This window comes from Microcaecilia unicolor, chromosome 3 (assembly GCF_901765095.1).
Source record: "Microcaecilia unicolor chromosome 3, aMicUni1.1, whole genome shotgun sequence".
NCBI lineage: Eukaryota > Metazoa > Chordata > Amphibia > Gymnophiona > Siphonopidae > Microcaecilia > Microcaecilia unicolor.
The window spans coordinates 80933368-80946337 of record NC_044033.1 but is presented as its reverse complement, the minus strand read 5'-3'; the positions used below and the strand labels follow the sequence as shown (position 1 = coordinate 80946337).

The window sequence follows — 12970 nt, the reverse complement described above, 5'->3', positions numbered from 1 at the left end:
GTTCCCCAGGACCAAAGTCCACCACCCTAACCACTAGGCCACTCCTCTTTTAAAATTCTATTCCATTACACACGCCCCCCCCCCCCCCCCCCCACCCCCCCACCCCCCCGGCCATTTTTGTATTTTTAATCCACACAATCTTACATCCTTAGCAGAGTACAAGCAGCACATACATATTTAAAATCAACAACTGGGACAAACAAAACTAATAATACAATAAAATATCACATCAAACAACCCTTAAATACTCAACTCTGTATTCTGTTTACGTAGTAACATAGTAAATGATGGCAGATAAAGACCTGTATGGTCCATCCAGTCTGCCCAACAAGATAAACTAATTTACATGGTATGTGATACTTTATATATATACCCGAGTTTGATTTGTCCTTGCCTTTTTCAGGGCACAGACTGTAGAAGTCTACCTAGCACTGTTCTTGTACTAAACAGGATTCCTTTGTGTTTATCCCACCCATGTTTGAATTCCATTACCGTTTTCATCTCCACCACCTCCTGCGGGAGGGCATTCCACATATCCACCACCCCCCCTGTGAAAAAATACTTCCTGACATTAGTCCTGAGTCTGCCCCCCCTTCAACCTCATTTCATGTCCTCTAGTTCTACCGGCTTCCCGTTTCCGAAAAAGGTTCATTTGCAGATTAATACCTTTCAAATATTTGAACGTCTGTATCATGTCACCCCTGTTTCTCTTTTCCTCTAAGGTATACATATTCAGGTCAGCAAGACTCTATCAGCAAAATAATAAAAAATTGTATTTAATATTAGATGCACTGGCATACAATATATAAGAATTATTGAGTTAATGTACCAGAGAATATTTCAGTTTGAATCTGGAAGTAATTAGCGAGGATTAAATTTTAACTGCCAGACCCTCAACCATTCTTCTAAGGTTCAGAGATCCCTTCTCATCATTTTTACTCCCTCCAGGGTATCCACACTATTGGCTATTTTCGTGTCATCCGCAAAAAGACACACCTTTCCTTCCAACCCTTCAGCAATATCTCCCACAAATATATTAAAAAGAATAGGCCCCAGCACCGACTCCTGAGGAACTCCACTGCTCACCTTCCTTTCCTCCGAGCGGATTCCATTTACCACTACCCTCTGCCACCTGTCGGTCAACCAGTTTCTTATCCAGTTCACCACTTTCGGTCCTAAGTTCAACCCTTTCTGCTTATTCATGAGTCTTCTGTGGGGGACCATATCAAAGGCTTTGCTGAAATCCAAGTAGATTACATCTTGTGCCCATCCTTCATCCAGTTCTTTGGTCACCCAGTCAAAGAAGTCAATAAGATTCGTTTGGCAGGATTTTCCTTTGGTAAAGACATGTTGCCTCGGGTCCTGTAACCCGTCGGCTTCTAGAAAGTTATCTATCCTTTCTTTCAGCAGCGACTCCATTATTTTTCCTACCACCGACGTGAGACTTACCAGTCTGTAGTTTCCCACTTCTTCCCTGTCTCCACTTTTATAAAGAGCAGTGCTTTGTTTTGTAGAAAAAAAAGGTGCCAGTACTCATTATGGGCGAGTCACCACATATGGCTCCACCCCTATGATAGCCACACCCCTTATACCAGCCATGGTGCATATAAACAGACATCATTGAAAATATTATACTAGTATAGGAGAAAAAAATAATGTGATTTTTTTTCATTATAAATAATTTCTGTAAGCTGTTACTGCTCCAGTATACCCAGTGCAAAATAAGACAGCAGATGTAAATTGTCAAATCAGACATATTTCAAACACTAAAATGAAAATAAAATGATTTTTTTCTACCTTTGTTGTCTGGAGACTTTGTTTTTCTATCCATATTGGTCCCAGTCTCTGATCCTGCTGCTCTCTCTGTTCCCTTAACTCAATTTCCAGAGCTTCCTTTCCATTTATTTCTTTGCTTTCCTTCTTTCTTCTTCATTTCTTGCCATACATCCATAAGTAAAAGCTGGGTCCTCCTCCATGGAATTGACTGGAGGAGGTATAACGTGGATCCAGCTTTTGCCTATTTTCTACATCCATGTGCAGTTTTTCTCCTCTCTTCCCTTTCCCTCATCTCCATCCATGTGCATCTTCTTCTTTTTTCTTTCCTCCCCTCCATCCATGTCCAGCATTTCTCCTCTCTTCTCTCCCCTGTATCCATATAAAGCAATAATTCTCTCTCCCCTCTCCTCCATCCAAGTCCAGCATTTCTCCTCTCTCTCTGCCAACCCCTCCATCCATCCATGTCCAGCAATTCTCCTCTATCTCCTGCTCTCCTCTCCATCCATTTCCAGCATTTCTCCTCTTCCCTGCCCTCCCATCCATGTGCATCTCCTTCCTCTCTTCCCTCCCCTTCATCCATGTCCAACGATTCTCCTATCTTCCCTGTCCTCCCCTCTCATCCATGTCCAGTGATTCTTCTCTGCCCCCTGTCCTCCCCTGCCATCCATGTCCAGCGATTCTTCTCTGCCCCCTGTCCTCCCCTGCCATCCATGTCCAGTAATTCTTCTCTGCCCCCTGTCCTCCCCTGCCATCCATGACCAGCGATTCTCCTCTTTCCCCTCCCCTCCCATCCATGTCCAGCAATTCTCTCTTCCCTGCATTCCCCTCCCATCTGTCCAGCGATTGTCCTCTCTCCCCTGCCCTCTCCTCCCCTCCCATCCATGTCCAGCAATTCTCTTTTCCCTGCCCTCCCCACCATGTCCAGCGATTCTCCTCTCTTCCCTGCCCTCCCATCCATGTCCAGCAATTCTCTGTTTCCTGCACTCCCCTCCCATCCATGTCCAGCGATTCTCCTCTCGTCCCTGCCCTCCCCTCCCATTGATGTCCAGAGATTCTCCTCTCTCCCTTTCCCTCCCCTCTCCCATGTCCAGCGATTTTCCTCTCTCCCCTGCCCTCCCCTCTCCCATGTCCAGTGATTCTCCTCTCTCCCCTGCTCTCCCCTCTCCCATATCCAGTGATTTTCCTCTCTCCCCTGCCCTCCCCTCTCCCAAGCCCAGCGATTCTCCTCTCTCCCCTGCCATTCCCTCTCCTATGTCCAGCGATTCTGCTCTCTCCCTTGCCCTCCCCTCTCCCATGTCCAGTGATTCTCCTCGCTCCCCTGCCCTTCTCTCTCCTATGTCCAGCGATTCTGCTCTCTCCCCTGCCCTTCCCTCTCCCATGTCCAGCGATTCCCCTCTCTCCCCTGCCCTCCCCTCTCCCATGTCCTACTTCCACTCTCTACCAAAGTCGCAGCGGTGAACTGGCGGGCGGCACTAGTAAAAGCAGCAAGCAGGCAGGCTCAACTCCGTCCTTCGCTTCCCTGCCCTCTCAGCATCCCGCCCGCCCTCGCGGAAAGGAAATGACATCAGAGGAAGGCGGGATGCAGAGAGGGCAGGGAAGCAAAGGACGGAGTCGAACCTGCCTGCTTGCTGCTTTTACTAGCGCCGCCCGCCAGTTCACCGCTGCGATTTTGGTAAATACTTAAAGGGGGCAGAAACGTCGGGGAGCTGCCGGACCTAAAACAAAAAGGTGCCAGTACACCGTACCAGCGCATACCAGCACAAAAAAGCACTGGTGAAGAGGGACCATATCCGCTCATCTCCAATCCCACGGAACCTCTCCCATCTCTAAAGATCTATTAAATAAATCTTTAATAAGTCCCGCCAGGACCTCCCTGAGCTCCCTCAGTATCCTGGGATGTATCCCATCCAGCCCCATAGCTTTGTCCACCTTCAGATTCTCAAGCTGTTTATAAACTCTTTCTTCCATAAACGACGCAGTATTCACTCCATTCCCAGACATTCCCTCGGCAGCCAACCGCGGTCCTTCTCCAGGATTTTCCTCCATGAACACGGAAGAGAAATAATTGTTTAGCACGTTTGTTTTATCTTCATCACTCTCCACATAGCCATTCTCATTATCTTTCAGTCTCAAAGTATCTTTTAAAAACAAATTAAAACCTAATCTGTGTAATACTTAAATAGAGGGAGTCAGTATAAGAGATGTACAGTACATTATCAGCATAATAGTAGGCACTGATACCATAATCCGGTATTTGGGTGGCAAGTGCACTAAGAAAAATGTTAGAGGGTAATGGAACTAATACTGATCCTTGGGGGACACCACAAGACAGTAAGTAAGAACAGGTGGGTAGATGAAGGAGAGTAAACTGAAAATGACTTACCATGAAGAAAGGAAAGAAACCCATGGTAAACATTGCCTGATATGCCAGTTGACCACAGCCAAAAAAGGAATTGTGTATGATCAACAAGATCAAAGGATGTGGTCAAGTCAAGAGGTATTATTAGGGCAATTTTACCCTCATCCAGAGCAGAGTGCAACTCACTAAGGAAGGCAGTAACCATAGTCTTATGTACTTTGTCTAGAGCAGAACCCCGACAGGCGAGGGTGGAGCACATGAAGAGCCTCTATGTGTTGCAGTAGTTGTTCAGATACAAGTCAAAGTTTAGAAACATAGCAGAGGTTAGAAATTGGCTGATAATTTGTGGCAACAGAGCGATCAAGCATGGGTTTCTTCAGAACAGGACGAATTACAGCATGCCTCCAGGGGTACCAAAGTATCATGAGGCTACTGCTAGAGGTCACAACAGCCATTTTAGAAAGGATGTCACTACAGGCAGGAGCAAGTGAGCTTCACTCCTACTCCCACCACCTCCTGCAGGATCACCAGGGGTTGTTGGAGGGGTGGGAGGTGGGGTTGGGGATATGTGTGGTCGGAGAGAGGGGAGAAGGCTTAGACTTGCTTCAGAGGGGAAGGAGTATCAGGATGAAAGGGAGGGATCAGTACCAGACCCCGGGGGGGGCGGGAGATTGGCAGGCCTTTGCACAATCTTTTTTTTTTTGTTATGAGGGTCCCAGCCAAAATTCAGCTTTAGAGCTGTCCTAAATTCATCCACTTAGCTATGCGGGTGCCGGCACTCAATATTACCAGCACCAGCATAACTGTTGGCACCTCCCTAATGCTGCCCCCCAGTACTGCCCCTGACCTAACCATTTTTTTTGGATCTCCAGTCAGAGCCAATATTCAGTGGCACTGCCTGGTTATGTGCTGCTGAATATCGGAAGTTGGGTAGCCAGGAGCCGTGTAAGTGGGCAGGAACCTCTCCTGCTCACTTAACTCACTTTGAATATCCAGCCCAAAGTTATTGAAGAAATGCAAAAATTACATAATAACATAGTAGATGATGGCAGATAAAGACCTGCCAGTCCATTCAGTCTGCCCCACAAAATTAACTCATAGCTTATGATATGATGTGAAATAACAAATGCATACTTGAACTTATATGGATGAGTAAATTTATTGCAGATCTAAAATAAATTATATGCATGAACATACTTCTTTGGCAGGATTCCTGTTTGTAAAATGTTTATAGAACTGCACAAAGAGAAAGATAATAGAACTATCCGTGATACCAAAATGGTGAATTATACTCTAAGATTTAAGGTGAGCATGAACCATCTATTTATAATGGCCAAGAACTGGTTACTTTGACCTTGGCCAGTTTCCCATTACCCTTTCCTTTCCAACCCCTCTCTATAAGATAATACTGAGTTATTATCAATTTATTCTTTAGTATCACCTTCATTCACACAAAGAAGTTCTAAACTTTCTAATCTATCCAGGCAATTAAATAATTTGTAGAGGGTCAGTGATGTTCTTTCAAGCAAGGTGTAGTGGGTTAGGATGGGAAGGTGAGGGATTTTGTGGGGGAAGGGAATTTAGCTCATGCCTTTTCAGTAGGATTACAAAGCAGGTTACATTAAGGTAGAGTAAGGATCACCTACTTACCCTCCTCAGTAAGCCGAACAGAGGTCAGTTCAGGAATCTTGGCTGGTGCAATAATCACTGGATAAAGCATGTTTTTCTGTTTCATTTCAATGCCTTAAAAGCCAACAGAACAGGAATAACATGGAGTGTGCACTAACAGCAACAATGAAACACAACAAATGCAGACTTCAAAAATTATGCTTATGAATTGTCATAACAATTACATTTACAGCAAAAAAAATAAAAAAACAGTAGTGGAATGATTCCATTAAATCTACAAGGAGAAAGCATTAGGGGAACCTTCCTGGAGCAGCAGATATAGCTCTAAAAGGCAATGGTTACTCTTTAAATAGCAATGCAAAGGACATGGTAGTTGGGCTTAATTGGGTGGATTTTTTTTTTTTAATTTATAAATTTTTACAAAAAAAATTGTTTAACAAAAATCTTGAATACAGAAAAGATAATATTGCTAAAGAATAAATGAGACACACAATCCAATAATAAGGACAATTATCACAACATTATTTAGTTTAGTTTATTTCATATTTGATATACCGCCCTTCCCAAGGAGGACTTATTAGGAAAAACCCCCAAGAGCTGGATACCTCAAAGGGAATTAAGAAATAAAACAAAAAGGTAGAGAGAAACAAAAGTAACAAATCAGGAGTTTATACCAAATAATGCACATTCAATTAGCATAGAGCAACAATAACCACAAAGCCAGAAGGAGTGGTAAAACTCTTCAGTCTCTTAGAGGTCCTTTTTTCTAAGGTGTGCTAATGGATTTATCACACGCTAATGATTAGCGTGCACTAAATGATAAGATGTCCATTATCCTTCAGATTCTATATAGAGCAACTAAAGTTGTGCATGCAAATCCAGTCATATTCTGGACTTTCACATGCAACTTAATTAGTTAACAAGCCAATCAGCGCAGACAATTGCCAATTAACAAGCAATTATTGACATTAATTGGCAATAATTAGAATTTACATGCTAAACTGTAAAGAGTATTCTATAACATGATGCACCTAAATTCTAAGTCACATAGGGGTCCTTTTACTAAGGTGTGCTGAAAATGGCTTGCAGTAGTGTAGGCGCAGGTTTTGGGCATGCGCAGATCCATTCTTCCGCGCGCCTGTAAAAAAGGCTTTTTTTACATTTTTGCCGAAAATGGACATGTGGCAAAATCAAAATTGCCGCACGTCCATTTTGGGTCTGTGACCTTACCGCCAGCCATTGACCTAGCTGTAAAGTCTCACACAGTAACCTACATGCATCAAATGCCACATGGCATGCGTCCGAAAATAATTTTTCAGCCATGCGTATTGGATGCGCACCATAAATGAAATTACCGCAAGAGCCATGCGGTAGCTAAACAGTAACTCCATTTTGGTGCGCGTTAGATGCGCATAGACATTTACGCGGCTTAGTAAAACCGCCCCATACTTGAAAATGGGGCATGGAATGGGTGGGTCATGGGCGTTTCTAAAATCTATGCATGTTGTTAAAGAATACACCCGCTCTGTGCCTAATTTAGGTGGGGGCATTTACACCAAGTAAAACGTGGCATAAATAACCACAAATAGATTTAGTCGTGTCAACGAGCACTCGGTGTATTCTGTAAACCACGGGGAAATTTAGGCTTATTCTATAAGGTACGCCTAAACTTAGGTGCACTTTATAGAATACGCTTAGGCCTTTTACATTTCAGTGCCGATTTTTTTTTTAGGACAGCTATATAAAATCTAGCCATATATTCCTATGAGCCTCTTAATCATTTAGCGCATGCTAATCATTAACATGCACTAAATCTGTTAGTGCACCTTAGTAAAAGGACCCCTTAGGGTCAAAGAACACATAGGTGTCAATTTTATAAAGTGGTGCCCAATGTTAGGCACCTCAAAGGGGCATGCTTAGCACCGATCATGTCTTCAGGGTGCACCTAAGCCATTAGTGAACAGTAGTGTAAAAACAGTTTGGCATGCTTAATGGTAGGTGCAATCACTTATACCACGTCAAAATGGCAGGTGTAAGTGGGTGCACCTTGCAATGCACGCAACTAATAGCACTCTATAACTTGCACATATTGATAGATGACACACCCATGATACACCCATACTCCTCCCATGTTAACACCCTCTTCCAGTTGTGTGCTGTGCGACTTAGGTGCTCTGTTTTTAGAATAGCGCCTAGATCCTATGTGCATAAATGTCAGTGACATCATTTACATGATAGGTGTGACTATTCTATAAATTACTGCATTAAAATGACACCTAAATTTAGGCACCCATTATAAAATTACCCTTATAATTAATACTTCCCAACTTAATACAACATTGCAAGGAAATTGCAGGAAAAAACTAGCCCCTGTGGCTAATGTCTGCAGACGCAAGGTCAAAAAAGCTCTGCATCCCGCCTAAGTAGGCCTGGAGGGAAATACAAATATACATTGACCCATAAACAAAGAATCGTGGTAGCTGTAACAAAGTCTCAAAACTCAACTGGCATCAGGGTCAAGGATGAAAGTAGCTATCAAAGTTGCACAAGAAAATGCTGCTTGTTAAGAATCTTCCATAAAATTAGTCAACTCCAACCTGTCTGCTGACACCTTCACAGGCTGATTTTAAAGTTTTTTATAATAAGCCCTAGATATAGGAGACATGGAGGGGCATAATCGAACGTTGCCGGACAAATAGATCGCCGGCGATCTATGTTGGCGACGGCGCTACAGCTGGCCGGAACCATATTATCGAAAAAGATGGCCGGCCATCTTTTTTTTCGATAATACGGTTTAGCCCAGCCAAATGCCTTGGAGTTCGCCGGGTTTGAGATGGCCGGGTTTGTTTTTCAGCGATAATGGAAACAAATGTCGGCCATCTCCAATCCGGCGAAATCCAAGGCATTTGGTCATGGAAGGAGCCAGCATTTGTAGCGCACTGGTCCTCCTGACTTGCCAGGACACCAGCTGGGCACCCTAGGGGTCAGTGCGGTGGACTTCAGAAAAACCTCCCACATGCATAGCTCCCTTACTTTGGGTGCTGAGCCCCCCAACCCCCCCTAAAACCCACTACCCACAAATGTACAACACTACCAAAGCTCTTAGGGGTGAAGGGGGCAACTACATGTGGGTACAGTGGCTTTTGGAGGGCTTCCATTACCAGCACAAATGTTACAGGTAAGGGGGGATGGGCCTGGGTCCGCCTGCCTTAAGTGCACTGCGGTACCCACTAAAAGTGCTCCAGGGACCTGCATACTCGCAGGCCTCTAGGACTTTTTGCTGCTGTATAACCTTGGCACACCAGTTGACACCTGAAGACTAATCTCTTTGAAAAAGTCCTTTATTTGAATAAGCACGTTTACTCACAGTTAACTGCAGATCAGAGGTTGTGCCCCACTGGCAAAGAGTCTCCCTGGTACTGAGATTAGCAGTAGGTCAGAGCTGGCAGAATGGTGTACAATGCTCTCTTTCAGCAACATTCAAGGTAATAACTAAGTTCTCTAACATGGGTGACACATGAAAGGGATCTAAAACTGGCTTACAAAAATGGCCACTACCTCATGGACTATGGGAAACAAAACAGGGCACACTCTGAACCAGTTAGCAGGGGGGAAAAGCACCATGGGAGTAGAGCCCAGTACCCTACACCCACCACAATGCATTGCTGATGTGACTCTGCAGGGCACCTAACAGAAAAGGTGTCACACTCACCCGAGAGCCACATCGCAACCTGGGAAAGGCTTTCGGAGGAAACAACACATTCTGCTGTCATGAAGGTGGGTACGGCATTTGAGGCTAGCATACAGGCTGGCAAAAAAAGGTTTTTAGTTTTATTTTGTTAGTATGGGAGGGGTTGGTGACCACTAGGGGAGTATGGGGAGGTCATCCCCCACTCCCTCCAGTGGTCATCTGGTCATTTGGGGCACCTTTTTGAGGCTTGGTCGTGAAAATAAAAGGACCAAGTAAACCCGGCGATGTACTGCTTATTGTCGGGTTTTTTTTCCATTATCGCTGAAAGCCAGCCATCTGGTAGCCACGCCCATGTCCGTCCATGTCCCGCCTTCGCTTCACTGCCGACACGCCCCTTTGAACTTTGGCCAGCGACACGATGGGAAAGCGGCGATGTTGCCAAAAAAGCGGCTTTCGATTATACCGATTTGGCCGCTTTTCCGAGATTGCCGGTCATCTCCCGATTTATGTTGGAAAATGACCAGCGATCACTTTCGAAAATGAGCTGGATAGCTTTCTAGGGAATTTATAATGCTTCCCAAAGATATTGCATCACCATATCAACTGGAGACATCAATGGAGATTTAGGAAAACCCATGAATCTTAAATCCAAATGCCTCATTTGATTTTCCAAGGCTTCCAACATTATGAACAATTGTCTTAATCAAAACCAACTTACAAGATTGAAGTTCACCAATCTACTGTTCAAGTGTACCCAAACAAGTATCTAGGCTGCCCAATCCCTCTTTGCTGTCTGTTACTTGGGTTTGCAAAACATCGAATTTCTCAGTAAAATTGTTAAGTCAATCAAATAAAGATCTCTCCCTCTTACCTATGGCTGCTATAACCTCCCTCCAAACTAAACCTGAACTCCCAGGCTCCTTGCTCTCATCAGAGAGACGACAGTGATATTCAAGGCTCTTCCATTTTTAGAAGCCTCCACAGACAACCAGTTAAGTTAGAGTCCACAATATTAGCTGTCCTGCTAAACAAAATTGGAGCCAAAATGCCTTCTGACACTGTTCCAGCTGCACCAGCCTCTGTGATGGTTTCACTTATGAGTTTCAGGGGAGTGCATCACACCTTCGAGCTGAAAGTCCCCTCCCTAATGTCTGCCGTGGATCCCATCATGTCTAGCACCAGCCCTGACAAGAGGAAACCATAAACCATATGAGATGGAGGGAACAGCAAGGGGAGATGATCTCCACTCTGCACCACATTAAGGAAGAAAGAGGAGAGATGATGGACCACATTGGTGGAGAAGAGATGGGGGGTTAGATGCAAGAATAGAGGAATAATTAGGGCAAGCATTTCAGATGAGCAAAGCAGGTTTGTGAGTTTCACCATATAGCTATCATCCTGTGCAGATTTTGGAAATTGTCTAAAACAAGTATGTAATATGCAAGTGAGAACAAGGAACTAAGAGTTGATTTTACATCTTAGCCTACATACTCATGTGTAAGCAGAAATCAGTATATATGCAAAAGTTGTATTAATTTCTTGTTACTGGTTCATTTCCGATAATGGCTAGACTTTATGATTAAATCATTGACTGTTATTGAACTTTGTCCTGAGTTACATAAGTCTGCTGACTGAAGCTGGATTTACCCCTGTTGCTGACTTGTTGCCTTATGGCCAGAGAACCTCTCAATAAAAAGGCAAAGGTAACGAGATTTATTGATTTGATATACTGCTTCTTCTGAGCATGAGTCGAGGCGATTTACATACAATTGTACAGGTACTTGCACTGTCCCTAATGGGCTCACAATCTAAGTAGTACATAGTACCTGGGGCAATGGAGGACTAAGTGACTTGCCCATGGAGCTGCAGAGTGAATTAAACCCAGTTCCCTAGGATCTCAACCTACTGCTGGCTGTTAGGCAGCAGTGGAAATTGAACCTGGTTCCCCAGGTTTGCAATCTGCTGCGCTAACCATTAGGTCACTCCACCAGGTTGTGGACTCCGTGACTGCTCCACATGAATTTATTTCCTTTGACATCTCCCAGGGACGGGAGAAAAGAGCCAGGTGGGTAATCTGCCCAGGTGAGAGCCAAAGCAAACACACGGAGCCAATATTGAGACCACGGGATGGAGCCCAGCTAACTCCCATGGAGGGACATAATCGAACGGCGCCGGCCATCTATATGGCTGGCCCCATAAAGCGGCGTCCCAACCGTATTATCAAAATAAGATAGCCAGGCTATCTTTCGTTTCGATAATACGGTCGGAGCCAGCCAAATCTCAGCATTTGGGCCGGCTTTAGAGATGGCCGGCACTGGTTTCCGGCGATAATGGAAACTAACGCCGGCGATCTCAAACCCGGCCAAATGCAAGCCCTTTGATCATGGGAGGAGCCATCATTTGTAGTCCACTGGTCCCTCTGACATGCCAGGACACCAACCTGGCACCCTAGAGGGCACTGCAGTGGACTTCAAAAATTGCTCCCAGGTGCATAGCTCCCTTACCTTGGGTGCTGAGCCCCCCAAAACCCACTCTCCACAACTCTACACCACTACCATAGCCCTAAGGGATGAAGGGGGCACCTACATGTGGGTACAGTGGGTTTTGGGGAGGGGTTGGAGGACTCCCATTTACCACCACAAGTGTAACAGGTAGGGGGGTATGGGCCTGGGTCCACCTGCCTGATGTGCACTGCACCCACAAAAAACTGCTCCAGGGACCTGCATTGATTTGGCCGGGTTTAGGAGATGGCTGGCCAGCTCCCAATTTGTGTCGGAAGATGGCCGGCCATCACCTTTGAAAATAAGCAGGATGGTCAGCGGTGGACCCAGAAGTTCAATGCTGGGGCCATATCCGGCGACCAGCATTGAATTTCTTTTTTGTTTTTTGGCTGCTAAAACATAGCCGGTTAAGCTGATATTCATCAGCTGACCAGCTAAGTTATAGCGGCCAAAAATAGACCTACTAGTTACATGAGTCTTTCTGGCTTCTAAACTTAGCTGGTCAGCCAATGAATATTAGCGCTAATCGGTTATGTTGCATGCTGGGCTAGCCACTAAGCAGTAATATTCAGCCAATATTAGCCAGCTATCTTGCACTGAATATTAGCACTTTGCGGGCTTTAGGCTATTTAACTGGCCAGGAGCCATTCCTGGCCAGTTAAATAGTTTTAAATATCAGCCAGTATATCTTTTTTTAGATGCGGTGACCAAAATATTCAAGTTACAGTCACAAAATGGAGCTATACAAAGGCATTGTAATATCTGCAGTTTTGTTCTCCATCCCTTCTCTACTATAATAAAAGGCACCTTCAAAATTCTGACACTGACTCCGTGGCTTCACTGTAGTGAAGGGTTCGTAAGGATCGTAAGGTTCATCGCTCTGTAACCATCTCTCTCTCTGCCCCACCCTCACGCCTCTGATAGGTCCACTGCCCTCGACGTCATCACGTTTTGACGTCCACGATGTCATCATGTTTTGACGTCGAGGGCGGCGGACCTATCAGAGGCACGAGG

General features: G+C 44.8%; 1 protein-coding gene across 2 annotated transcripts in view; it reads right to left on the bottom strand.

Annotated features, from left to right (window-relative positions):
- Window positions 1–12970, bottom strand: part of XDH (xanthine dehydrogenase) — a 177235-nt gene that overhangs the window by 128834 nt on the left and 35431 nt on the right. For both annotated transcript variants that reach the window (XM_030196110.1, XM_030196111.1), the window contains one exon: window positions 5786–5878. In XM_030196110.1, the coding sequence (XP_030051970.1) occupies window positions 5786–5878 (93 nt within the window). The remainder of the gene's footprint in view (window positions 1–5785; window positions 5879–12970) is intronic.